Below are 26,789 nucleotides of genomic sequence, written 5' to 3'. Positions count from 1 at the left end.
TTATAAAGATGTGGGTGAATTATCTGAGATTTTCCTTCCGCACAGTGAATCTCTCAAACTTATCTTCAGTCTTCAGTTCTCTCCTTTGATTTTCCCTGAATGTCAGGACTTTGGGTAGGCCTGACATCACACACTGAAGGAACACAGTGAACAACAGAAACCCCCTCAGTTCTCAACCCTGTTTTTTTCCACGTTTTATCGTCTCTTTTAAGGTTGACCTACTGTATTTGTTGACATTTCATCTCCAGACTCCACCAATCTCCACCATCACAGCAATGATTTTGTTTCTTTTCTTTAAAACATTTGTTGCTGGTCATGTTTAAACTTGCTTCTTTTTCTTTCTTTCTTACATCTGCTAAGTTTAGACTGCACTGTTTGGATCTTTTTTGAATTACATCATAATACTTTTTATTTCCATTCCTGAAATTTGCTTTGATTACTTTTGTACATTCCTGTTCTGTTGTTGCCTTGATGCTTTCACGGGTTTGCAGGATTAGCATGTTAATTTATTTGATTGTGTTATCAATGGTCTAATAGTTATGAAACTAAGAGCCATGTTCTTCACCTCTGCAACACTTTAACTCCACTACATTTTAGGGTACTCTAACATGAGTTATTACAGTTGTTTCATTTTACATATCTTTTACAAAGATTTTGTATACTGTATTCAATGCTGTGTCAACACAAGGCACAAGATTAATTCACAGTGAAAAACAGTGAAAAAGACAACATAAAATCACTCTTCTTTATGTTGATTAGAATTTACATTACAACTCATAAGAATAAGGCACAGGCCACTTGAAAAAAAAAGAGAACGTGACAACAGTGCCTTAAGGACAAACACATTAAACACATTAGAGACTTTCTACACATGACTCTCACAGTTCCATCTCTCATCCCTCAAAGTTCATTTTTGAAGTGCAAGCCTTCTTAAATTCTCCAGTTCTTGGACCTTGTTAAGAGTCACAGGACACAAGGATCAGAGCGAAGTAACCGGTTTGTTTTAGATGTCTTCTCCAGATGATATTCCATCAATCTCCTCTACATCTCCACCTATTGCCATCCAAAATGCTTTTGCAACCTGGGAATGACATTCCGTACACAGTCATGTAATTTGACTTATATTTTTAATAGACATAATTAAAATGAGTAAGAAATAACATAAGTTGTGGAGAGTACAGTTGGTTACCTTTTCTGCATGGACCTTTCTCTGCTCATGAGGTAACGAAGAAGCTTTATCTGAGACAGAGACAATATCATAGCACATTAAGTCGTGCAAACCTTCAAACAAAAACATGCTGTTTTTTGTTGGCTTTTTTTTTCATTACCATCATTACCTTTCATCTCTTTTAATTTTGTAAAGAGCCGTTCAAAGTTATCCACATCCCCATCTGCGGCTGTTAGATTAGCAAGTTCTTGAATGTCCAGGTCTGTCATTGCGTCTGTGTCAAAGAACACACTAATGAATGACAACAAGTGCAAATGCACTGAACGTCTTTCTAAGACAGACATAGTGGTTCCCTAAATGTGGAGACAACAACTTACCCACCACTGTGTCTTCTGTTGTGCTTGTGTTTGTACTGTGTTCTGTATGGGTGGCTTCGTTTACAAGTGCGCCCTCTGCTGACAAACTAGAAGACTAGCACAAAAAGAGGACGATTTTAGCCTGCGTTTTTTAAATATACTTTTCAATTAAAAAAGGGAAATATGACTTTGATAAAATAAACATGCATAAGACAGAAAATGTACCTACTTCTGGATCGTGACAGTTGCGTGGATTGTTGTGTCTGGATGCTACCAAGCTGCTCATCAGACCAAAGCCCTGATTGTTCGCTGTTGGACCCAGATACAAGGTGTCATGAACCACACGAACACACACCAGGTAGACTTTTGAAAATGCATTTGTGGTTTTCTCTCACCGTCCTTCATCTCTACACTGGTCCACACATTTGCGTTCAAGGCCTGAACTATCCTTTTTACGCCAGTCGATTCTGGAAAGTCATCTGGTTGAGTGTAAAAACAAGCAAACACATAAAGGGTTAGAACAATTACTCAAAGAGCTTGAAAACCTACCTTGAAAAGTAATTGAACAAATCATTTTTTAATTGGGATATACAAATAGTGCAGTAATAGTCACCATCTTCATCAGGCAGCTCCTGAGGATTGAGCTCCACCAACTCAAAGGCATGAGCCAGACACCACTGGTGTGCTTCATGTCTTGTTACCCCTAGAAGAAGGAAACAAATTTAGAATTTTAAAATACCGTACAGTTTGCTCAAGTGTTGCTCACAAAACTGAAGAACTGACCGTTTTCACAGACTCGATCACACACCAGAATAAGGACCTCTGGGGCAATATCTTCTACTATAGATATCCACGGATTGAGTTTTTCCAACCCGTCCTTCTGTAAAGACCACAGAAAACGATTTAATATTATTCAAGAGAACATGTTAATATAACTGGTATATTTAATCACGCACCGAACTACTGTCAAAATAAGCAATGAAAGCCTGGGTGCACTGTGCAACCTCTGCTGACATCTGGTAAGTGCTGGGTACGACACACAACCTGACATCTGCGGTGTAATATTTGTTGTTTATGTTCCAGGGATACCACACCACTGTTTCCTCTCTCTTCGTCGGCTCTGGCAGAGTCGATGTGTTCAAAATCTCTGAGGAGAAATATACTTCAGTTCAAAATACTGACATTGAATTGGGCTACGAAATGCTACGGCTTACGTAGAAAAATATCACTGTGATACTCAGCATTGTCATTTATTTTACATTCACAATCTGTTGATATCATTCACTTTAAACTGCATAAAAAGCTGTAACTGATTGGAGCTTTAAAGAGAGACATAGCTCTGGGGTTAGCATTGACGTTAGCATCTTAGCCAAAACATGTACTGAAACTTCGCTGATCTTACGTTTGATCAACTCCTCTTCTTTGAAAGCCACGTCACAGCTTGTAACGAGTACGCAGGGAATATTCATATCCGTTTCGTTCTCCGATGCTGACATTTTTAATAGAGCAGACAAGTTTAACTAGCTGCTAACTATCGTATAGCGACGACAAAGAATATGACCTATTACCTCAGGATGAGATAATTGCTTCCGGTATGACACTTCAACAACAGTACATTAAAAGAAAACTTAAACTATTAATTAAAATGTTATATTAAATTTAATGTATGTATTAAGTAACGTTTACACATTGGCTATCGAAAATAATTATGAAACAAAAAAGATGCAGTATTACTAAAAGTGAAGGCAACAAATATTTTCAAGAATGTGTTTTTATATATATAAACAATAGTACATTTTGTTTATTTTGATAAGTTTAGATGGAACTCTGAAATAAAATCCTGGGCAATTGACTTAAAAAATAAATTTAGCGTCAAGTTTTCAATGTTTTGCCTTACACCAGTACTTCTATGAATTCAACATTATTGTAAAAAATTAAAATGGTTTAAATTTTTTTTTTTTTGAATAAAGCTAGACCCAAGGAATCAGTAATTCATTTTTACTAACCTTACTTTAACTGCAGTATGACGGTTATCCTGAAAGTCATAGCACTGGGCATAAAGAGCACCTTTTAGCCGGTCACGGGTTGGCATGACAACGCCACTACTACAGAGGTTAACTTTTAACCACGAGTATATAGGAAAAAAATATTAGAATATTAGATTAGATTAAAATCAGTTTGTCTAAATCTATTAGCGGAAAAATGTCGAATACACTTCGATATGAGGATAAATTAGGAGCAGTTTTAGTTCAGGTAAATCTTTTTTTTTTTCCAAAGTCAGATTTGCTGAACATTGCTTTGTTTTTCATTTAACTAAAAAATAAATTAGTATCTAAACTGCTTTTTGTCATAAAAAGTGCTTTATAGTGATATTTCTTTATGGGATTTGATTTTAAAGAGTCACAGTTGTCCACGTTACATCACACTACAGGTACAAAAGGATTTGAGACAACTCAGATTAGGTCTTCAGAGAATTCCAGCCAGTGAAAGTCCAGCAACAACACTGAAGGCTTTGGACTATGCCCTCAGTAAGACAGAGAACAGTGTCAGGGTGAGAATATTTTATTCACAACTTCACTACTACCTTATATGATGTATAATGAGTAGACCAAAAGTGACTGACTGTTCTGTTCTTTTATAAAATAAAAGAAACAAACTGAAGAATATCTCAGAACAGTAACAACACGGCTGCTGGTTCTTCCCAGCATTGAGAACATTCCAAATAGGTGTTTGGAGATTCCCAAATGGTAAATCGTTTTTTGTTTGTTTGTTTGTTTGTTTGGTAGGAAAGAAAAATCTGACACAGCTCAATAATAAAAATGTGATTATATTGAATTAGAAGATGATACAGTCTGGTGCTAGACATTGTAATTCTTATGAAAAGGGAACCTGTTCTGGATTTCTTCCCGAAAATGCACTGGCAAGGAGAAGATATTTTACGGACTTCAAACAATAATGAGGTAGATCATTTTTTATTTATTCACTATTTTCATAATAATAATGCTGTATTTAGAAATAATTGAAAAAAATCCTCTCTAAAATCTGACTGTGCAAATGGTGTTATTTATTCACTATTTTCATAATAATAGTACTCTATTTAGAAATAATTGCAGCAGTTATAATTTAGATTAAACAGGGGGGAAAATCCTCTTTAAAATCTGACTGTGCAGATGGTATTTAGTAAATTCTATTTTACTATTTTATTCACTTCAATGTTCCAACCACATTTCAACAAGGCAGAAACATACTAAAAATTCAGTTCCAGCCTAAATCTGTCATATGATAAGATACTTCAAAACATACTTGTCAGGCAAAATAAATAAAATAAAAAACACCACTTTTCTTTTAATTACATTTTAATCAAATTAGAACTAAGAGTATTGGTCGTGGCCATTTTACAGGTGAAATACATCAAGACTTCATTTATGCAGAAAACAATCCCCCAAAAGTTGCCTAAATCATTTAGTTTTCCTTTCCTTTTCTTTACAAAACTCTCTACAATTCTAATGTTAAATTTACATTGAACCCCGCCTGAAACTTTGTATTGTTTTCTTCTTCTTCTTCAGCCCAGGTCACCATTATCGATGCAGTTACATTATAAACCTGCTCACACAAAGAACAGAACCACTCTGAATCAGAAATGTGGAATATCACTCCCCGATGTCCACAGAAAGTGTCGGAGCATTGTAAGTAATTTGACAAAGTTTGTAGAATAATTTAATTTCAATTTTAAAATTAGTTAGCCGATTAAATACAATTTACATTTATTGGGTCATCTGAATAATGATCTCTAATATAATCAAAATATTGTAATTTGGGATTTAATTTAGTAACATGCTGTGGGGCTAAAAGATACCCACGACCATTCACTTAACTATTTGAACTCTGTAATAAGGCAATCAGCGGTACTGTGTAGTTAAAGTAAAAGATAGTATTACTATAATACAGTGATGCGCAACCTTTTTTGGCCCCATTTTGACATTACAAATTTCTGGTGACCCCATTGACGTTTCAGGAACTGTCACTTGTGCAGTCACGGTATCCCAGAAGGCAGTCAAGATAAGCTCTGAGATTTTTTTAAACAATTTTTTACTCCAGTTATATTCATGAAAGGGAAAGCATACAATTCTTTAAGATTGTTTGGCGCTTTTAATCAGGATTTTTAAAAAAGAATAATAATTGAAAAAATATATTTATCTATAATATTGTTGATGTTCAGATCTATTAGTAGACATTTCAAGTAAAATGGTTTATATTCCAGGAAACCCCACGTGAGTTAAGCAAATTCAGAATAAAATCTAATCTGGCTATTTATATATATTTTATATGTCGTACACACAACCTCTGCATCAGGAAACATTTGTGATTCAGTTGTGTTTTGTTCACAACCTCTGCATCAGGAAACATTTGTTCGTGATGTATTACAGAGGGCCCTGCCACAGTTATGATGAGTTTGTTATCATCCTGTCTTTTCCTGGCAGAACAAAGAGTTTTTGTTTCTGTGAAGAATGATGACACGAGTTTGTATTAAAAGATTCTTCAAGTCTGATGTTCACACAGACGTTGACACAAAGGTCACTCAATTAGTGATGACAAGCAGCACTTGTCACCGGAGACAGATGGATCTTTGCAAAGGTCGGCATTAGTTTTCGATGTATTTTACACACTTTCCTTTCAATTATGTTTTTTGGGGAATCAATAAGCGACATGAAAAATAGAGGCCAACATTGTCACTCTGATAGAGAGGAGCGGCAGAAGAACTGTCTGCAGAAAGCAGAAAGCAGCAGATTGCAGCACATCAGCATTCTTCTAGAGAAACAAGCGCCTGATTGCTGCGCTATGGGCTAGTGGTTTACAGCTGTCTCAGGACAGAAGTAGGTACCTGGTCCAGCATGCCAATAAGACAGCCGTTGCTTCCCCAACTGCTAACCACTGGCTCTCTGCCTGCTGCCTCCACCTGCATCTCAGGCCAGCTAATCCTCACTCTATACACAATGCGAGGAATAGGCTTTTTGCATTTTAGCAATTTTTACGAAAGGTGCCACCTTTCCTCAAGCCCACCTGAAACAGATGTGTGCCTTTGAGGGAAGATTTTTGCAGCACCTGGCTCCTACCTGTGGTCTGTCAAAGAGCTCAGTGGTCTGAAGAGAATGACGGAGAGGACATTAGGTGACCAAACTGGACGGTCTGCAGCACAAACTTTGAGTTTATTTCCATTGTATTATTATGTTACACGGCCTGCCATGTGAACTAGTGTGTTTTAAAACAATTGGTTTTGTCTTATTTTTTGTCTTAATATTTATTACAGAAATGGGGTTACAGGGTAGTTGACAGCATTGTAAAAAATAGAATTATTTCAGAAATTATAGTGTAATCACAGACCTCTCATCAGAGGTTGTGTTTCTCCAATCTGGCTTCAGTCTGACTGATAGTGACTCTCTGCATAGACACAATGAGCCAATGCATTTTAACCTACTAGAAAAATCAGGCTGGTGTTCGTTTGTTGCTGGTTTGACAAATTTCCTTTATTTCAGGCAAATGATCACAACATCATCCTCGGCCCGCCACAGAAACTTAGAGCTTGTGAGCCAAAGAGCCATTGGAACATGGCTGAATTTAAAGAAGACAAGAGAAAAGGTAAACAGATTTATGACACTTTTTCAAAGATTTTTATTTTGCTCAGACCTAATCACAATAATTCTAAAATATATTTGAATAATTGGTATAATTATTTCTTTCAGCTGTAACAGTTTTTTTGTTTTTAAATACAAAAACCATTAGTGAATTTGAAAGCAAATTTTGTCTTACAGCTAAGTCCAAGTTACAGAAATGGGAGACAGTACCAGGATTCACTGATGAAAAATCAGAGGCCAAAGTTCTTCTGACTCCCAGGACTCCGCCTCCCAGCGCGACCTCCAAGAACATGGACCGGGCATGTGTGCTGCAGGGCACCCCCGCCATCTGTGAAGGATCTAAGGTAAAACACTATTTGTAATAATTGATGTCTCCGTTCACAGACTGTGTTTCCATTCAACCATGATTACTGCGTGTTATAGGTGATGGAAGTGGTGTCAGCTCACGTGAACCACAGCAAATACCAGTTTACCATCACAAACGGCAGGATCGACACAAAAGAGGAACATTTCTGCCACTTCCGGCAGAGCTTCAGTTTGTGCTGGAGTAGTGTAGCATATGCTCTGGAGGCCCTAGAAAAGCTGCTCAGGGACTTTGCTGTACCTCTTGCCAAAGTGAGTGGGGAGCGGCTGGTGGAGTTCGCCCATGGCTGGGATAGTGGTTGGACAAAGGCTCCTCCAGTAATCAACCTTCTCTCGGTGCTTGAAAACTCTGAGGAGGTACTGGGTCTAGTTTTAAGCCCAGGTCAACGCTACAAGGGAGAATGTGGCGTTGAGGCAGCTGTCATCCACATCCAGTCCTGCTGGAGGGGCCGTGTAGCCCGGAAAGCCTACCAGCTCCTCTGCAGACGCAAGTGGGCGGCAGGGACCATCGCCATCTCATGGCTGATGCACACTCAGATGATTCGTGTCAGAGAGGCCCTGCAGGCTCGGCGTTTGAGACAGCTGGAGAATTACCGCTGCAGAGCCCAGGTGATGTTGCTTTGCTTAAATGCCTTTTTTTTTTTTTTCCGGCTGTATCTCTGTTTTTTACTTAATATTAATCACTGACAATTCTAAACTTCACCTCATTGCTCTGATTTTCTTTAATTTTTAAAATCAAATGATCTATCTCTCTTTTTTGTGTGAAGTAAGTATTTATTCTGGAGTTTTCCAAATATAAATATTACATACACTATATATACTAAATATAGGCTTTATCCAGACCTGCTTTTTTAATCTACTTTGAGGCTACATCAGGGACGTTTATCCAGACCTGCTTTCTTAATCTACTTTAAGGCTACATCAGGGACGTTTTTTGGCACGAAAAATGACACAATTAAACATAAATCTCTGAGTCAATAATATATGGTTGTTAATGACAGACAAAAGAAACAGTGAGACCAAAGATAGTTAGATGAGCAGGACAAGTGAGACAGATGAGCACCAGAACCCAGCAGACTGATGGAGAGAGACAGATGCAGCTCCGTCAGTAACAAAGAGGACAAATGTACAGAAGGCTGGGGCTAAACGATGTCAATTTATCCTGATGGCCAATTTGAATATCACAATATCAGTTAAATATACACCATGAATATTGCAGCTAGCTTGAATATTACACACCATGGTTCAGTGATGATATTTGGTGGTAGTCTGCAGCCACAGTTTTAATTAATGCCAACGAGTTAATAATGTAGTGATAACATCTCCGTGTTTGTGTATACATGCTGTAAACATTCATACCCTGTTAATTAAGCCTGATAATCTTCCCCTGGCAGAGGCATCATGTACCGTCTTTATTGAATTAATTGTGGGAAGATGTTTCTAAAGTAAACGCTTAATTTAATTAAGGTGGTGTTTTATGCTTGGTTTCCTTCTGTTAGCCCAGAGAGATTGGGTTGATGTGTTTTAGCTATGCAGTGATGTGTGGTACGGTGGTGTGTGTGTGTGTGTGTGTGTGTGTGTGTGTGCGGATGCAAGGCAGTTCTGATGCTGATCGTCCCCTTTTTTTTCCTTCCATCCCTAGAATTTGGCAGCCAACTGGAAACACATCCAGTCCTCCAAGAGAACCATTATACACATTCCTTCATTAGGTAGATGCTGATCGTCCCCCACACACACACACACAAACACACACATACACTCACACATGCAGAGTTAATCCTGTTAAGATTATCTCTTATCCGTACATCTCAATCCCACTAACAAAAACCTGATGTCATTAAGACCAGGCTTTGATTCTAATGAGGGCTAAGTGGTCCTGACTACAGTGGGTCAATAATGACACACACACACACACACACACACGATCACACTCTCTGCTGTCATCTCATGTCTCATCACTCGACAGCTCTACGCTGCAGTCCTGGTGGAGACACTCGTTTCATTTAAATGACTCTCCGCAGGAAAGCACTCACAGGATGATGACAGTCCCCATGCCAAGGAACCCAACAATTTAGTCTCAATCCCCATTTAATTTGCAGATTAGGCAAATGAAAAGCTATTTTGTCGAATATTCGCAAAATGTCTTGTTTGGTGGGAGTGACAAAAGAAAAGGCACACAGAGTGAGGACGCTGTCGTGTCGTCGGCAGTCATCACGTCACTGACGTTCACCCGTTCAGACTGTAATCAGCCCCTGTGTGCTGTAAATCATAGAGCGATTGTCTAAAATTATTAAGCCTAATTACTAGCAGATGGAATGCTTTATTTGCACTCGGGGTGGCTACACAGAGTGCTGCGAGAACAAGGATAATTAGAAAGTTGAACCCCATTGTTGTTAATTAGCATGAATCCAATCATTTAATTACCTTGATTCAGTGGAGGATTCTCTCTCAGGCAGAGAAGCAGGCAGACACGGAGCACAGATCCTGGAGGTACCTCTGGATGGAGCTCAGTGGTGGCTGGACATGGTGCAACAGGACTCCCAGCACACTGCAGACACTGCACCTGCTAGTTATTAAGCTGCGGTTCATTATCATAATGCACTACTGTGTGATTAGACTTAACCACACCACTCACACACACCTACCAACATGCACGTCTGAGGAGTTTGTGTACAGAGCTGGGAAGTGTGACAACAGTGAGAAGTAACAGTGTTTTGACCTTCTGTGACCTCGCTCCGACAGGATACTCTCAGAGTCGTCGACTGAACGTGAGGGGGTTTGACATCCGGCAGAACCTTCAAATGAACAGACTGGCTGAGATTAGAGGTAGGACCTTCTCACAGAGTCACCACTTCACTCAGTGTGCTCTAAAGTAAACCGGAAATGAACGGATGCTCCATTTCTAGATCCAAAGGTGGAGGTGATCTTTATCTGCCCCACACATTTGGGAGAGGATATCTTGGAGTACTACTACTCCGCCCTCCTGATGGGTGATGGAGCCACAGACACGGCCGGGAACAGAACCACGGCAACAACGTCCTGCGTCAGACCCTTTGTCATCCTCACACCTGAGGCCGTGGATTATTTCCCGGTGAGATCACTCAAATCAAGTTAAATCAAAAGTTCTTTTTGATGAAATGCCACGTGTATCTGCAGTTTTAAAATCCACCTCTAGATGGTGCTGAAAGGGTTATCACAATGCAATATTCTTGTACCCAGGAGTGTATTGATATGTCTGTATATATATATATATTTTTACAGACATATTTCATTTGCAGATTAATACACCAGAGTCCTTTAAGGTGTTTTTATGGATTCAACTCATCTGATCCTGAAGGCTGTTTTTCAGTAAACATTGAATCATTAGTTTGTGGAGTCATTGGCTTCACCCGAGAAACATCTTAAGAATATTTCATTTGTTTTAATGTCACCGATGCAGACAAATCAGGATCGTGCTACATCCTCCTCCACCCCCTTTCCCTCTGTTTATCTTTTTTGCATCCATTTCCACTAATGTGCGACATGACGTGGCCGTCTTCCCTCCTTCCTTTCTATTGATTTTCCTGCTGTTTTGTTGTTACACTGTGCCAGACATGTTGCCGAGATGAATCACTGCAACCCACGGCTGGCAGCACATTCTGCCTGTGACAGAAGGGATAATTCCATGTGGATCAAATAAATACAGATGTGAAGTAATTAGTTGTATTCCCAAGGATCTCATTGCTAGCGCACATTAAAGATGTGAAGGATAGGAAGGCCTCCCACAGGCAGCTTTTATCAATTCAACCTGCTGGAATACAGGAGAGGTCAAAACCCTGCTGGCTATATTACAATAATAGATCTGTTGTGTGTACACAGTGATAAATCAGGTCAAGAAACAACCCTTGAAAAAGACAGTGAGACTCTTAGATCAGCCAACAATCTCGCTCTGCTCTTTTTTTTTTTTCATTCTACTGTAGAACCATAACCTGTGCCTGACCACACTACTGAAGTACAGTCCTCACACCTTAAAACGTATCAAGAATCTAATCCAGGGGAAAGAAGCGTACATTGTTGGAGGACTTGCTCACGTCGATGACTTGGCAGTAGCCGATGAGCTGGGTGTACCCATCCTGGGGCCAGAACCTGCTATCGCTCAACTTTATAGCACCAAGAGCGGATGCAGGAAGATCTTCATCGCAGCAGAGGTGGAGGTACCACCTGGTCAAGGAGGCATCTTCTCACTAAAGCAGGTCAGAGAACAAAAATGACTATTTGAAAGTAGAATGCAACCTTTATTAACAGTTCATTTTTGTGCTCAAATATATCTATCTTTTTTTATGTAGCTTCATGAAACACTGGCTCGGCTAATGACTGAAAACAGTGACGTCAAACGCTGGCTGTTTAAGATTGACCCTGAGCCCGGAGGCTGTGGCACTGCTTTTTGTGACGTGCAACATCTGAGCTGCTACAACTGGGCCCTGAACAAGTACCATCGCTGTGGTCTTGGGATGTGGGAAACGAAAGAGATTCAGGTAAAGACACGACTTTGATTATGACGCTCATTCCTGACAGTGTCAAACTATCACAGCGCTTCTTAAAGCCCACTGAGTACACTTACATCTATGTGGGGGTTGTGTTAATTTTGCACAATTTCAGGTTTGTGAAATTTTTTTTTTAACTTCCTCCATTACTACTCCATGAAATGGTGTTGTTTTTACCATTATTTCCTTTTCATAGCTCACTTCAGAACAATGGTTCTAGGAGGAAGCAATACAGATAATGTTTATTGCCGTTATTATTGCCCTCGTACCAATCAGGAAATGGCCATTCTGAGTTAACGTAGAAACAGCAAGATATTTAACAGATAACATTACAGTACTGGCTTTAAGAGAAAAAGAGTCACTTGAGTCACTGCAGGAACAAATGAGAGGGTCACAGCAGGGTCAAAGAGATGCAGTCATTTGGTAGAGATTAGGTGTTAAAGTAACAGCCGCTCATTAGTCCCTGGAGCTCTGTGTTTTGACCGTTTTCCCCGGAGACGCAGAATTTAAAATGATTTTATTCAAAATCTGGCTGTTCACACGCACTGTCCTTCGTACTGATTGTCTGACAGAGACTTTTGTCAACGGGAAAAGTTGAGGAAAGACAGTATACTCAATTAAGTGTTAGGATGGGCCATAGCTTTTCTCTCGGTGGTAAACACTGTAAGTTCCTGATGAGTATTATATTATATTATGAGTAACAGCAAGTATAACAAACATCTAGGCCTGTCAAAATCTACAGTGATTATATTGAGGAGTCAGTAGAAATATCTCGTCCTAAAACCCAGTGTTGAACTACACGTCAGCAGGACACTACCAGGCAGCCATTGGCCCTGGACGACTTTAGATTCATTCTCGCTTATCAGCGGTGATTGCTTCTTTAAAAGCGTTTCCTTTCATCTGTGCGATTTACAGGAAAATCATACACTTTTGTGCAGAGACCTAGTTAAGTTCTCTGTGTCAGGGCTCATCGGACACAAGGCCAAAGTCAGCCATGCATCAAAAAAACAGAATAAATGAAATTGAAGAAAAAAAATAATAGTGTAATACATAAACGTGAAGGTGCCATTAAAGCAGTAATCTTGTTGGGAATGTCAGAGAGTCATGTGGTTCTACCTTTCTCGTGACAATGAAGGCCACATTCTGCACAAAAACCTGGTTACTGTAGGTTGATGTCGATTTTTTTTTTTTGCCAGCAGTCCAGATCTGTGCCGACCACAAATGTCTTGTACAACACGGAGCAAAACTACAATAATAACGTTCCCTACATTTAACTGTTAATTAATTAAGTTCAATAAGTCAATGACATCTTTAGAAGTCTGTTTTCTGATGACGTTTTCCCTAAAAACAACAAATGTGGATTTAATCTCTGATCTTATTCAAATCCAATCCTGATACAGTTTGTGTCGTAAGTGGTAAACCTTTCATTCAGAACAGATTCAGTCTGTACACAGACTGCTCCTCAGCCCCTGGCTCTGATTTCTCATATACTTACATAGTAGCCTTTGATTTTCTGTCATGTGTTAATTACCGTGTTTTGCCATTTGACTGGGAGCTTGGTGTAAACTAATTACAGGCTAATGATTGTGGCCTTGGAGCACAACGATTTTACTTTTTATTCCATCTGAAAGAACAGCAGTCATCTTGAGCTTCTTGTAGCTCACTCCGTTTCGTTCCCATTAGCTTGTTCTTTGACTGTGCGAGTGTGCGACGCGGCGCTGTAATTGTTGTAGCATTGATGCCGTTAATTATGGCAGAGAAGGGCTGAGCCTCAGCCAAGGTCCATAATGGTGGTTGAGGCAGCAGTGGAAGGTAAATGGGGTTTGTTTCACCAGCTGGGGTCCCACGGAGAGGGAAGAGTGCCGAGGCCCCCAGTGTAGGCCGACAGCCTCGGGGCTTCAGGGCCATATGGACACAATGCTTTAACTGGCCTTTATTCTACACCTTGCTCTTTTAATCAAAGCAAAGCACACATCCCGTGCCCCTCGCTGCATGCATTTTCTTTTTGTGGTGCCATTGTTTACCCTTAAAGAGCATTAACCTTCTGAGTGTATTTTCCGTCCTTCTGTTCTAGTATTAGTTCATGTTGAAAGATAGCAATTTGGCTCTCCAAGCTGAACGAGTACCGGGCCATGATTAGAGTCAAACATATGAATATTTTATGTCCAGTATGTCCTCACAGCGGCGGCTGCAGATTGATGGGTAAGGATGCCACTACATTTTGAGGAATACAGCTCATTACTGCAGCAGTTTGCTGAGAAGAAGTCGACTAAATTGCCAGGGAAAGGGCAGCGAGTGTTGACGGCGGACACTCGGCACGCACAATTTGTGCGTCGGTTAAAAAATTAATTTAATAGATGTTTTAACCTGGTTTATGTAAATAGTGGCAATTTAATTAATTATTAATCCAACCCAAATGACCAAATAAAGGAATTAAATATTAATTCATGATTCTTCAATATAACTGTTTACTAAAAAATAAATAGGTGATAATTTAATTGTATATTATACAAATTTGTAATAGAAATGAACTCTACAAAGTAGACAGTGGATTAGGCCGACACTGAGAATGTGTTCATATTTTTTAATTATTGCTTGTTCTGAAGAGCTCAGCGTGAAGGAGCTTAACTCACCAGAAAAACATCGTAGTTTTAAAAACAACAGTCCAACAGATCCCTTCTGGCTATGGAGAAAAAAAAACAAAAAAAAAGCCCACAACAAAAGGCTTTTCATTTACACTGTAGAAGCTTCTGGAGAGGTCTAAGGACAAGTGCCTTTCTCTAAATATTGTGAGGCCCACAGACACGTGCAGTGTCCCAGCCCACAGAAAGCCCCCGGGCCTCTTTTAGCATTTACACAGAAAGAGGTTAAAGACATGTAGATCTGCACCCATGCAACGCCTGAAGGGGGCCGTACACACACACTTAAGCACTCACACAGCTTGCATATGGATCATTAGGCACAAGAGGGTAAAAATTACACCTAATAGCGTCAACAGATGGAGTGTTTCCTTTCGTCGTAGTGTGTGCAAACAGATCTGGAGCAACACCTTATTTAGGTGAAATTTTGTTGAGGAAATGGGTCATTTGATAATCATTACCACTGAAGAGGTAGAGAGGTTGATACAGATGTTTTTGGGTCTAAATACTGTGCAGCCCGTATGGACGCCAACCTTAAATATGTAACGATCAGTCTGTACACGGTTAACTGGAATTTGCCTTAAAGTCTAAACTTTTTTTGCGGTTTACTCTTTTGGGCTGATGCTCAGAGGATTAAAAAAAAAAAACTTATAAACAAAAACTGCTGCTGTGATAAAGACAGTTGAAGAATGACTTAAAATAGTCACGTGACGGAAAATAATGGCGTTAAAGTGCCACAAACGGTCCATCTACATACTAGAAAAGCTGGTGAGCAGCCAGATGACGATCCCTAAAATGCTCTCTGTTGTTTTTAACTGTATGTAATGGCAACGGCAAGCAGAACAACATCTGTTTTATTTATCACCAGATTGCCGCACTTCGTGTGGACACAAGAGCCTGAATCCTATCACCCTCTACTGTATGCAGTTTAAGACCAAATAATTTATGGCCAAATACATCTCTTTCTTTCCCCGCTGTCCTGCTGCTTCTGTGAACTGCATAGGCAAAGTCCTGGGGTGAGCTTGTTCTTCCGTGGAAAATGACAACCGTTCCTTTACACTTTTGCCGCACCATTGTGTGCTTTATGGTTTGTATAGGGGGAATCACTGTGTAGCATTTGACCTCGCCTCTTACAGTACTTGAATATGATGATGGCTGTTACATGACTGGAATGTCAACAGCATAATCTTCAGTCCTGTCTCCAGTGAAGCCAGACGGCACATACTCAAAAAACAAAGTAATGCTCTGAGCAGCAACAATGGGAGAACAAAAGGCAACATTTCCATTTAGGATTTATTCAGCGCTTAAACACATTTCGTCGTGTTCGACCAGATGAAACCTCCGTCTAATGGTCGTTCCAGAGACGCCATTAGGTGCAGAATTCTTTACTTAAAGAAAACTTGACGCCTTGATCATACAGACAACATGAGCATCACAGAGTTATAAAACAGAAATACAACCAACGGAGTAAAATACAAAAATTGGTCATCTCTCTCTCTATATATACATGTATAAAAGAACAATTTGAAGGTAAGTTCAAAATTAACATCGTAATTAAGAGGTGGAAGCCATTATGGCACCTCCTAGTTACAGAAAGAAGAGTGATATTGATCCCAGCTCGGCCTGATTGATCCCCAGTTAGATGGGGTTAGCCGAGGTATACATCAGCTGCTCAGTGGACAGACTTGTTATTGAGGACATGTGCCGTCTCTCATGGCTATAAGACTCCCGAGGCCGTCAGATAATAGGCTGTCACTCACAGGTAGACCCCCACACTGTGACCACACAGAAACTGAAGCAGTCGCCAGAGGTGTCAGGCAGGGATGGGTCCATTTCTAAAATAACAGGCAATTTGAATTTTTGAATGAATTCTGTATTACTAATTGTTTTACATCACGGGTGTCAAACCCTATCACTTAAACTTACACTTAAAGCACACTCTAAGTTGTAGGCCGAATAAGATTAACATTTGTTGAACATTAAATGTTAATTCAACAATGGATGTGAACAGATTGAAGATATTTTTCTTTAATGAAATAAATTAAAAGTTACATTTAAATAGGGATAAGATTTGACCACTGCATTGAGTCCTTACTTTAGACTTGATTTTAAGACAACCAGACTCTAAGCTAAGCTCTGATGGAACACGTAAATTGATAAGATGGGCCAAATTTGACATGTGTTTATTCGTTTTATGTATCTCTTGATCTAAAATGGACTTTTAGTGAAATTTAAAGGTAAACTATTTATCCAACTCTACCTATTCTTTATCGACTCCCTTTTGAGTTTATTTATACACAAACAGAACATCAACCTGTGTTAATTAGCGAGTACTGTCTTATTTACCAATAAGTTAATTGTAGTAAACAAGGATTAAATCAGCTAATACACATCTCCCTGGAGTCACTTTGATGTTGTGGTAAATAAAGGCGTCTGTGTAATTAAATGACCAACTTCATGATTTCCCGTCACGGGCTCATTTTCATCCAACTTCCAGAAAGTCAAACCTTAACCTCTTACTTTGCAGGAGTCTGTACTGATCAGATATTTAGAGGAGATTCCTCAGTGGCTGGAGCGTTACGCCCGGCCTGCTCACACATCCTGCTATCCCAACTGGACCTCCTTCATCGAGACCTTCCTCAGCCAAGGTCAGATATTGACTGTGGGCTGCCAGTCATTGTCCTGAATTTGAAACATGCAGAACGTCGTCGATGTAAATGTGATTTGATGTGTCAACTACTTGTTCAGCCGCTCTGTTCCACTGCTGTCACTGTGTGTCCAGGTGGTGCAGTGGAGGCGTATCCACCTTCAGACACTGTAACCTGTGTTACTGTAGACCTGCTGCTGGAGCCTGGAGGTCATGTGATCACGCTGTCCTGTGGAGACCAGCTTCAGGGCTCATGTCAGTTTGAGGCCGTGGGTTCCACCGTTCCTCAGACCTCGGTGCACCCACAGACCTTAGACTCCATCTGTGCGCGTGTGGGTCAGGTCTGTCTGCAACACCACATCGTAGGCCACGTCTCCCTGGACCTGGCTACCTTTATGGACCTCGGCACTACGGAGCAGAAGGTAAGATGCAGCTTGGAAATGTCAAGGCCTTAGCTCATGCTAATACAGTACATTCACAAAAAGATGTTGCCATTCGAGGTGTTTCATAGTTCTATCTTTGACCATTTTGGTTTAAAGGATCCATTTTTAAGCTGTGAGAGTGATCCATATGGGAGCTTTGGTGCCTCCCGTCCTGCTCCCCCGGGAGCATGAAAACAGGCAAACCAAACACTGGGCACTGGGACCAAATGTGTGACAAGGCCATGTGATAAACTGTCAGGTCTCATTGTGTCAATACACTGATTCCACCATTTAAGGCCTGACCTTTAACCTTACACTGGAGAGAATTTCAGAGGCAGCCATCTCTCAGACCTCGGGTCATCCTTAAGTGATTTGACAGCTTCACTCTAGACCTCTGTTGGTGTTTTATTTTTCCGCCGTGTTACTTGCAGGTCTGCTGAAATTCTTCACCTTGTTGTATCAGAACACAATCAACGCCGTAGCTCATCTGTCAGGAGCGGTTTTTGCAGAAACCCTCTTGATTTACGAGATTGGAAAACGACTGCTTTATGGTGGTTTGCGCTCAGTTCGCTACATGTGGCTGCATCGACTGCTTATTGATCCAGAGCTGTAAAATGAAATGCTTTGTTTACAATCTGATGTATACAACTCTGAAGCCTTAAAACAGTGAGCAAAGCACTGGATCTGCTTGATAGTTTTAAGAAGAATATAAAAAATAAATCAATCATGTGGCGACACAGCATTTCTATTGTTTTTTTAGGACGTCTAAATAAGTCTCGGGTGATTGTTTGTCCTTGGTCTTGAAGCTTTATTAATGTTTGCTTTTGTGTTTCATTCTTAATAAAAGGAGGCAAAGAACAGGGCACACTTGCCACTAGAGGGTAGTATCTAATGAAATGAATGTTTGCACTGTGTGAGCGTGTAAAAAGTGAAAGTCTATATTCTTGAATTTAAATAATTTTAATTTTAATCTATATAGTAATTATGATTTTACAGTTAGTACTATTATAACCTTTAGTTTTTAAATGTCTTATCTAGTTCACTAAACTACACTATTTTTTTGTGTCAGTATTTTGAATGCAAACTACTCTGTCCTTTTGTCAAAAGACTTGACGCGGTGCCCCGTCCTCCTCTTTTAGAAAGATGTAACGACAACCTTAAAATTAATTTTCCCTCTCGACGTTGACCTGAAATGGATTGTGAGTCGATGACAATATAATTAAGAATAGACTAAAAACAGCATGTGCTTAAAAAGAGGCAGGGATATTAAAAGACAGACACTTAACCATCTCCCAGCCCTCACTCTCACACACACACACGCACACACACACACAGATCAGACAGAAGAGAGCCACATGGGCAAACCTGTCTGGATTTAAACATCAATTTAGATTCAAACCTGTTGCTGAAAGCTGCCTACTTTATGTGATGGGAAGAAGTGGGTCACATATGTTTGCCCTTGCAGTCTTTCCTCACATTGTGGAACGGTTGGGCCACAGCTGCTGCATCAGGGGTTTTAATGAAAATTCAAGGCAATCGAAAACAGGTGCAATCCAGGCTAACATTTCCTGCTGCTTTGTTAAGAGCAACAATGGGCCGCTGCAGTATGATTTTTAGTGAGTCATGTGAATGGTCTGGAGGAGTGTGTCCGTCACTACGGCCCAGGTAGTGATGGAGGAACATCAGTCGGTAAAAGTGAGGGGACTGTACACTGCTGTTGGGCTGATAATAATAAAAACAAACAGTTTTGTGATGGTTGTCATTCTGATTGGAAAGCTGTAAAATAATGATTAAAAAAATGATTTACAAAATAAATGTACAAATCAGGTAAGGAATAGAAATCAGTAAATTCATTAAAAAAACATCATGCAACTGACAAACAGCAATATTTGCTGAAGAGATTATGATGAGTCTGAACAGCTGACGGAAGCTTCCGCGTGTTCAGCTGCTCAGAGTAATACATTACAACTCAGTGATATATTCGATTGCTGGTGGTGCAGCGACAAAATACTTTTAATTAAGAACTACATCAGACGATGACAACAGAGCTCAAAGAGTGAAGGCAGAAGCAGTTAATCAACGAGAGGTGAAAACTCTTGTTTAATCAGTTATGTTAATCAATTAGCTGCACGGTTTTTAATGTCAAAACAAGACGTGAATGGAAAAGGACTGGAGGTGTAAACTGGTCATTTCCCTTAGTTTCCTTTGTGACATGTTGTCGATAGTTGGTAGTGTGGGGAGTTAGAACTTTCAGAATGTCAGCAAAGCCGTCGTCCTCAGTAATATTTATCAGGCTACAGGTCTTCACAATCCATCTGACGATTGTTTCGGTCAGCTCAACAGCTGTAGACTTATCCACTGCCCTGCACTCGGTGAGGCTGCTCTGACAGCAGACCTGCTAAAGCCTCCACAAGTGCATGCTGTGCATTGAACGGAAACATACAAGACTGAGGTGGAACAGTGAAACAAAAGCTCAGATACTGTTGTCTCAGTGAATTGTTGAACTTGAATGCCTCACATCTCACTTGAGTCACAATCAGCCTCAATGAGCAGCGATAGAACATTGTTATCTCATCAATTATACTAATTCATTATCAGGAATATAGGCATCACTATCGACACATTTGTACATTTTGGTCCGCTGACACTGGGCATCATTCTGTCTCTTTGTGACATTTCCAGATATTTTGTTAGAAGGTCATCATTGCAATTAGGCAATAATGAACTCTATCGTCCGTTGAAACCTTTCATTATTGCCCATAATTCACAATCTGCCAGTGTGCACAGGCTAAGAGAGATGAAAGAGAGTGAGTGCGGGCGGTCAGATATCCTTGTGTTAGTGGAGATGAAGTGCTCAGGTTTCAGCCACTGCAGGCAGCAGACAGGCAGCGATTTGCATTCAGTGGCAGCAGCGTTTAGTTTGACAAATAGGAACGGCAAAAGGAGGCAGCCGACTGCCACTTAGTTATTAACAACTCCTTCACTCGTGATTTATTCGCCACTTTTGAAGAGAGGGCATAGCTATTAGGTTATTATTGGAAAAAATTAGCCCTGTTTAAGCAGAAGGCTATAACCATACCTGACCCCTTAATATACTTATAATGACGCCATTTACCATACATATCGGAACTGAGCTTCTCATCAGATCTGAGCCCGGCACAGCAGCCATGGCCATTCAAATATACAGGGAAGGATGTGCAGCACTTTGTGCACGTGTCACTCCACCATTGAAATGACCCTAGCTTGTAATACCAACCCTGTCTTCTCTGCACTGCCTCCTACTGTGGATAACACTGTTAGCATTACTGGTCCAGCCCTGTGTGAAATTTTATGTCATCCAGTTAAAACTGTTAATTTTCCATTGTATCCATTGGCAGGTATGGGCCGTTGATCTGGACCTCAGATACAGTGACCAACTGGCCATGACCCAGATGTTACAGATGATGACCGGAGGATCTCTGAATCACCATTCAGGCTGCTTAGACGTACCCATGCACGTCCAGGGGAAACACTGTGAACAACAGATTGCAGACAAAGTAACGTATCAGTTTCTTCAAATGGAGTATTTCAATTTTAATTGCAAAAGTTAAACCGTTGTTTACAATATTATCAGCCCCTAATTATGTGTTAAATTTCACGCCATGGATGAGACAGAAGCCACTTAAGCAAATTCATACTTGAGAGACCTTTATTGTCCCCGTACAGTAATCACGAAGTAGATCAAGTTTTTCTCCTCATTTTTATTAAATACAAGTAAAAGCTGTAATTACGCACCGGGCTCAATTGGTGTTTAGGTGCTGAATTCATTACCATTTTGATAGATGAGCCTAAATAATCAACACATTAATAATTCATAGCATTTTCATTATGCATGTGTATGCATGCTTGAACACCTCATCAACCTGGTGCCAGGCCTTAAACAATAGGCTCCTTTTATTAGCAGTACGCCAGAATTTACGCTTGTTAATCTGCAACTTGTATTATTTTATCAAACATTCATTTAGTCGCTGGCCTGATGCTTCTCTGCAGAAGTGGAGCCGATGCAGTGGTTAATGGCTTCAGCAGTGGCCATCATTAGGGCCATGCATATTACAAACACAATTAACTCCCTGCTGGACACTTTAATTGTCGTGTGCGAATCCTGTGTTTGACAACTGTAAACACACAGCCGTCACAGCGAGTTATGGCCGATCTCCTGAGCTCACAGAGGCTTTAGCCGGTGCTTTTTTGTCTCCCGGAGGTGAGGGAGAAACAGACCAATTTTATTCTCTTGAGCCCTGCCACTTAATCAGCCTGCGTAGTGTTAGTTATGGTGCCGCTGCAGAATCTCTCTGATCTGTTTGTCCAGTCGTAGGCATTATATACTGTGTTGTTGATGGAGGTGGAGCAAAATATCGATACACTGAAGTATCTTCATATTTCGTTTCACTATACTGTATTGATATTCTACAGCACTTTATCGATTTCTTGATTAACAACTAACTCACCATGCAAAATATTCATGGCGTTGGTTCATTATTGCGTTGCATTTCAACCTCTGACCACTGGTCGATGGTACAGGGACTGCATACTGTATATTTGTGTTTGAGACTTTGAGTCAAACAAACTTCTTTTTTTCTTTCATTTGTTTATAATATATATATATATATTTCCTAGGGATTACAATTGTAGATCCTTCTGTTCCAATTTGTGACCTGTAGGATACACACAGCCTATGGCCAGATATATAAAAGTTATTAAAACATACAATACTAACTACACATCTTTTCCCAGACTCCAGTGATTCCACGCCGTGCTGTTCTTGGAGGCCATTTGTTTCACTCCAATCTTTCTATGCTGTACCACAGTGTTTTCCTGAAGATGTGCAGGGCTCACGGCATTGGATTTAACATCCAGGTAGAAATGTTCAACCTGTTTATATTTACTGTACACAATGGTACACCTTACTTTTGTCCTTTATTACATCTCTGAGAGCTCCTTTTGTTTGTTGCCATTACGTTGCAGAGGAAGTGCGGCACGGTGTTTGCTCTTTACGACAGCAGTGAGCGACGCAGCATGGGAATGATGTACGTACTTCTCGGTCATTGTTGTTTGTTTATTTCTCGCTTCGAGCTAATTCACGTGGACCTTGTGCAGCATCGTAGGATATGTGTTCAGCACAGTTTTTAGTCTTATTAAAAGTTTGCCTTTTCCTAGGGGAAAAACAGACAACCAAAGAAGGGGACGGGAGAGGATTAAGGGACTAAAAATCTTCTCCAGACGGAGAGTAAACACCATTCTTTCTGTGGATTAACATGCCACCTTTGGCCTTAAAAATGCTGTTACAGATTCTGCTTTTTGTTTAGCGAGGGGTTATTTAACATATTTATCACGTGAATCCTTTAGCTTACACCGCGATGTAACAGTTAAATCAAGCTGTGCTCATCCCCCTTAAGACTGATGGAACACTGCTGAAAGTTTCATTTAACCAACCCCATCAGAGGAGCTGGGTGATTGTTTCTAAGCTGACAGCACGAAGATCGTTAGTAAACTCGTTTGTTTGGCCCTGTTGTTAATAGAACCGTCTCCGAGGATCTCCAGGGAGCTTTAGTGACCTTTGCCCACAATCTGTCAATCATTCATGGAGAAATATCTGCTTCTAAAATGCAGGAAGAAACCAATTTCAAGGTAGTGAGTTAATGATTTAACAATCTCTTTTAATACACTCATTAAATATGCATATTTAGTAAAGCTGTAGAAAGTGTTATGAGTTAAAAATTCAAATGTGCGGTTAATTAAACTGTGTTTTATTTCCTCATCTGTTTCTCTGAGGTGCTGATCAAAAACATCAAGGATTTACTGCAGAGGAAACAGAGGACAGTAAGGAGTAAACCTGCTGCTTAGGCACCTGTCAAGTTTAAATATATTGGAAGTGAAACATTTCCAGCATCACCATGTTTGGTAATCAATACATAAATAACTAGTTAACAGTGCATGAGAGCATATTGAAAATCACAATAAAATGTAAGTTGATATATATATATATATATATATGTCTATACTCTGGACAGTAAAAATATGTTTTTTGTTGACATTTCCTTGTTTTTACATACATTTTAGGGGCAGAAAAATCTCAATTTTTAACATTTACAAAGTTCTGGTGAGCAGGTACATTTTTAAAAAGACTTAATTTAACTGAGAATATAAATTAATTTGAACTTTACCGGGGCTTTGGTGCCCAAAATAACAACAACAATAATAAAATTAATTTCAATTGAATCTAAGATATTTTTTTACTGTTATATTGCTAAAGAAATTTCAATTGAATCTAAGATATTTTTTGCTGTTATATTGCTAGCAGCCTGACTCTTCCTTTCACAACATTAGCACTTTATTAGTCACAAACGTACCGAGATGTCGTTTTTATTGATCAAGTTCATAATTACGGAGAAACAAATGAGTATAATTAGTGTCTGGAGTGTCGAGGTGGAACAGCTTCGTGGCGCTGAGTTTCACGACGGACGGCTTTAAACGAAGGACCGTGTCAAAACAAGGATCGCTGGAGAGAAGGTGATTTAAAGGATTTATTTATTGCTATAGTCTGTTTTTTACAGAAAAACGTGGAAAAATGATATTGAGCGTTGCGTGTTGAGGTGTCGCTGATACCAGTCGTCAGCTGTGAGTTACCGCTCCTGTTTTGGTGTGTTTATCATGGGCATTTTAAGACGGGTCTCTACAAAGACTGAAGTCCAGGTGAATAAAAACTAGAAAATATTTTGCGCAAGTCATGAAGGAAACCTTCAGGATCATACACCGCCTCTTCTTGAAGATTGTCCTGTTTCCGAGCACCTTCGGCAGGACCGGTCCACTTCCGGCTGCCTCTGAGGTGTTGACCTGTCACCTGCTGCAGAGAAAACTTCCTCCATGGACTTCATACTGTGTCCGCTACAGTTCGGTCCACAACGACCAGTTCGGACTGTCCAACTTCAACTGGAGAGTTCAGGGAACCAACTACCATATACTGAGAACAGGCTGCTTTCCCTTCATTAAATACCACTGCACCAAAGCACCTGCACAGAACCTGGACTATTTCAACAGGTTCTTCACCGGGCTTAAAGTGATCAACCTAGGTCAGTAAACACAAAGTTAACACCATGAATTGTCCATTTTAATCGATTAATTAATGCAATAAGTAAATGAATGTGTATAAATTCATTCATTATTGAATATAGTTCTCATGTGGACATTGGGTTTGCGGTTTGACAGTCAATTAAGTGTAGACTGTAATGATTTTACTTTATGGCTCATATGACTAATTATTTAATCAAATGGTACAATAATAATACTTCAGAATTTTTTTTCAGTTGAAAAGAGACACTTTCTGACAGTTTATAGCAATGAAAATGTTTTTTATTTGAAAAAACATAAATCAAACACCTGTTAAAGCTAGCTTATTTTAGTTAAGTGAAAGTAACGATTACTACATTTTTCAATCATATTCAATCTTAAAGACAGCCTAAGAACCCATCAGATCAGAAATGGTTTAGCCCATAAATAAGATGTTGCTAAAACCACATGTCTTTCTATTCTGATGTAATAACGTTTTAAAACTGCTCCTGTATAAACTACATGTTGATTTGGATTTTTATTTTTTGTGTTATTTTTAAAGAACCTGGGTATCAACTCTGCTCCTTTTGTTCCAGGTCTCCCCTGTTTGGCCTATGGTATCGGCTGCTGGATGGTCATTGGAGCAGCAGAGACTGTGCAGACGAGTGTTGGACCTGTCACTGTTTACTTTGCCTACAAAGAAGAAGAAGGTGCTCAATATTAAAACCTGTATTGACCCTCCCTGACAACATTGTCCACCCTTACTACAACACATGCCATGTTTATTTATGATTTATTTAAGGAAAATATTGTTGGAAAACACAACATTGTCCACCTTTACTACAACACGTGCCATGTTTATTTATGAGAAATAATTCAAGGAAAATATAGTTGGAAAAATGTTAATATGAAGGTCTCTGTTATGCCTGATGTTTCAATGGAATTAATCTCAGTTCACTCTTTGTTAATGTTTGCAACACGATGGACAGAATAACTACTGTAGATTAAAAAAAAAACGATGGACAAAAGATGTGTTTGGTAAAAAAAAAAGATGGACAAAAGACGTGTTTGGACAAAACAAGATTTCATGCTCCTCTGTCTTCTGCTGTACAGAGAAATCTAAAAATCTGCCGCTCATTTATGTTGGGGTAAATTAGTGATCACTCCCCATGCAACACATAGTCGATAGTGTTAGAGAAAAACAGTGACAAGACAGGTGTGATAAAGTGGGTTTTAATTACCAAAGTGTAGCCTTTCTGTAGAGACATCTACATGCCTTCCTTCAGGCCTTTCTCTGGCCTTTGATTTCTGGTAATGTGCTCTGCTGACGGGGCACACTTCAGTCTGCAGCAGAGGCCTGCTCCCTCAGAGGCAGGTTGACAAACTGCCATATTGATTTCCTCACCCCTCAGCATCTCCTTCTAATAGCTCTTATCAGTGACCCCACTCTTCAGGCCTTGGCCTCCTCATTTTAGCAACAAAGAAAGTGAATGAGCAATTTCTTGTTGTACATGTCAATCAATGCACCTTTTAACCTTCTTTGCAATCGATCTACTGCGATGCTGTGCATCATGTGCAGCTTCCTTATGTATTTGTGTTATTTTGTTTTTTTTCTTGCTGTTTTGATGTGGTAGTCTTTGACCTGTGTGTGTCAGATACTGTATCTATTACACCTGGTCAGCATTTGTTAATGGAAATATCTCAATATATCAAAGTTTCCTGTTCTCTTCGTGTCTGCGTGGGTTTTTCGTGAGGTTGATCAGACACATTGACCGCAGATGTGTATTTGAGCATGAATGGTTATTTTGTTTTTACATGTGACCCTGTGAAGGACTGGTTCACTGTCCAGGGTGTCCCCCACCCTCACCCGTTGACAGCTGGGATTGGCTCCAGCAGCTCCCACATTCAAGCCAAGGAAGATGCGGTAAATAATGAATGGATTTACGTCATAA

General features: G+C 39.8%; 3 protein-coding genes across 5 annotated transcripts; 2 read left to right on the top strand and 1 right to left on the bottom strand.

Moving 5' to 3' along the window:
* Positions 1 to 657: 657 nt before the first annotated feature.
* aagab (alpha and gamma adaptin binding protein) lies at positions 658 to 3,112 on the bottom strand. Its single transcript, XM_008312118.2, has 10 exons — positions 2,927 to 3,112; positions 2,481 to 2,671; positions 2,308 to 2,404; positions 2,138 to 2,227; positions 1,920 to 2,003; positions 1,754 to 1,833; positions 1,546 to 1,639; positions 1,338 to 1,442; positions 1,190 to 1,239; positions 658 to 1,081 (listed from the first exon to the last, which is right to left on the bottom strand). The coding sequence occupies exons 1-10, from the start codon at positions 3,018 to 3,020 to the stop codon at positions 1,004 to 1,006; spliced, it is 963 nt and encodes a 320-aa protein (XP_008310340.1). The 5' UTR covers positions 3,021 to 3,112; the 3' UTR covers positions 658 to 1,003.
* A 546-nt stretch (positions 3,113 to 3,658) lies between these two features.
* iqch (IQ motif containing H) lies at positions 3,659 to 23,756 on the top strand. Its single transcript, XM_025056514.1, has 20 exons — positions 3,659 to 3,777; positions 3,956 to 4,075; positions 4,174 to 4,271; positions 4,409 to 4,484; positions 5,091 to 5,210; positions 7,059 to 7,161; positions 7,335 to 7,501; positions 7,581 to 8,129; positions 9,163 to 9,229; positions 10,263 to 10,346; positions 10,427 to 10,611; positions 11,480 to 11,752; positions 11,846 to 12,034; positions 17,210 to 17,330; positions 17,465 to 17,751; positions 21,129 to 21,287; positions 22,525 to 22,647; positions 22,756 to 22,817; positions 23,310 to 23,418; positions 23,563 to 23,756. The coding sequence occupies exons 1-20, from the start codon at positions 3,727 to 3,729 to the stop codon at positions 23,632 to 23,634; spliced, it is 3,015 nt and encodes a 1,004-aa protein (XP_024912282.1). The 5' UTR covers positions 3,659 to 3,726; the 3' UTR covers positions 23,635 to 23,756.
* A 458-nt stretch (positions 23,757 to 24,214) lies between these two features.
* c6h15orf61 (chromosome 6 C15orf61 homolog) lies at positions 24,215 to 25,884 on the top strand. 3 transcript variants are annotated; one of them, XM_025056483.1, is made up of 3 exons: positions 24,215 to 24,860; positions 25,434 to 25,582; positions 25,659 to 25,884. In XM_025056483.1, exons 1-2 carry the CDS (start codon positions 24,518 to 24,520, stop codon positions 25,559 to 25,561), a joined length of 471 nt encoding a protein of 156 aa, XP_024912251.1. In that variant the 5' UTR covers positions 24,215 to 24,517; the 3' UTR covers positions 25,562 to 25,582; positions 25,659 to 25,884. The 3 variants fall into 3 exon arrangements, with proteins under 3 accessions (XP_024912251.1, XP_024912250.1, XP_008310338.1); XM_025056482.1 differs by having other exon boundaries at positions 25,434 to 25,610; positions 25,687 to 25,884; XM_008312116.3 differs by lacking the exon at positions 25,659 to 25,884 and having other exon boundaries at positions 25,434 to 25,627.
* The last annotated feature ends 905 nt before the right edge of the window (positions 25,885 to 26,789 follow it).

This window comes from Cynoglossus semilaevis, chromosome 6 (assembly GCF_000523025.1).
Source record: "Cynoglossus semilaevis isolate Cse_v1.0 chromosome 6, Cse_v1.0, whole genome shotgun sequence".
Taxonomy (NCBI): Eukaryota; Metazoa; Chordata; class Actinopteri; order Pleuronectiformes; family Cynoglossidae; genus Cynoglossus; species Cynoglossus semilaevis.
This window is presented reverse-complemented; position numbering and strand designations above follow the sequence as displayed.

What these genes read in the sequence shown, in the direction of transcription:
- aagab (XM_008312118.2), bottom strand. Translation starts at nt 3,020, where the DNA reads ATGTCAGCATCGGAGAACGAAACGGATATGAATATTCCCTGCGTACTC. An exon ending in GCAACTGTCACGATCCAGAA is followed by an intron (nt 1,640 to 1,753) that starts GTAGGTACATTT and finishes TTTTTGTGCTAG; the next exon opens with TCTTCTAGTTTGTCAGCAGA. An exon ending in GAAAGGTCCATGCAGAAAAG is followed by an intron (nt 1,082 to 1,189) that starts GTAACCAACTGT and finishes TGTCATTCCCAG; the next exon opens with GTTGCAAAAGCATTTTGGAT.
- c6h15orf61 (XM_025056483.1), top strand. Translation starts at nt 24,518, where the DNA reads ATGAAGGAAACCTTCAGGATCATACACCGCCTCTTCTTGAAGATTGTC. An exon ending in GCTTAAAGTGATCAACCTAG is followed by an intron (nt 24,861 to 25,433) that starts GTCAGTAAACAC and finishes CTTTTGTTCCAG; the next exon opens with GTCTCCCCTGTTTGGCCTAT.
- iqch (XM_025056514.1), top strand. Translation starts at nt 3,727, where the DNA reads ATGTCGAATACACTTCGATATGAGGATAAATTAGGAGCAGTTTTAGTT. An exon ending in GGACTTCAAACAATAATGAG is followed by an intron (nt 4,485 to 5,090) that starts GTAGATCATTTT and finishes CTTCTTCTTCAG; the next exon opens with CCCAGGTCACCATTATCGAT. An exon ending in CGACGCAGCATGGGAATGAT is followed by an intron (nt 22,818 to 23,309) that starts GTACGTACTTCT and finishes TGTTGTTAATAG; the next exon opens with AACCGTCTCCGAGGATCTCC.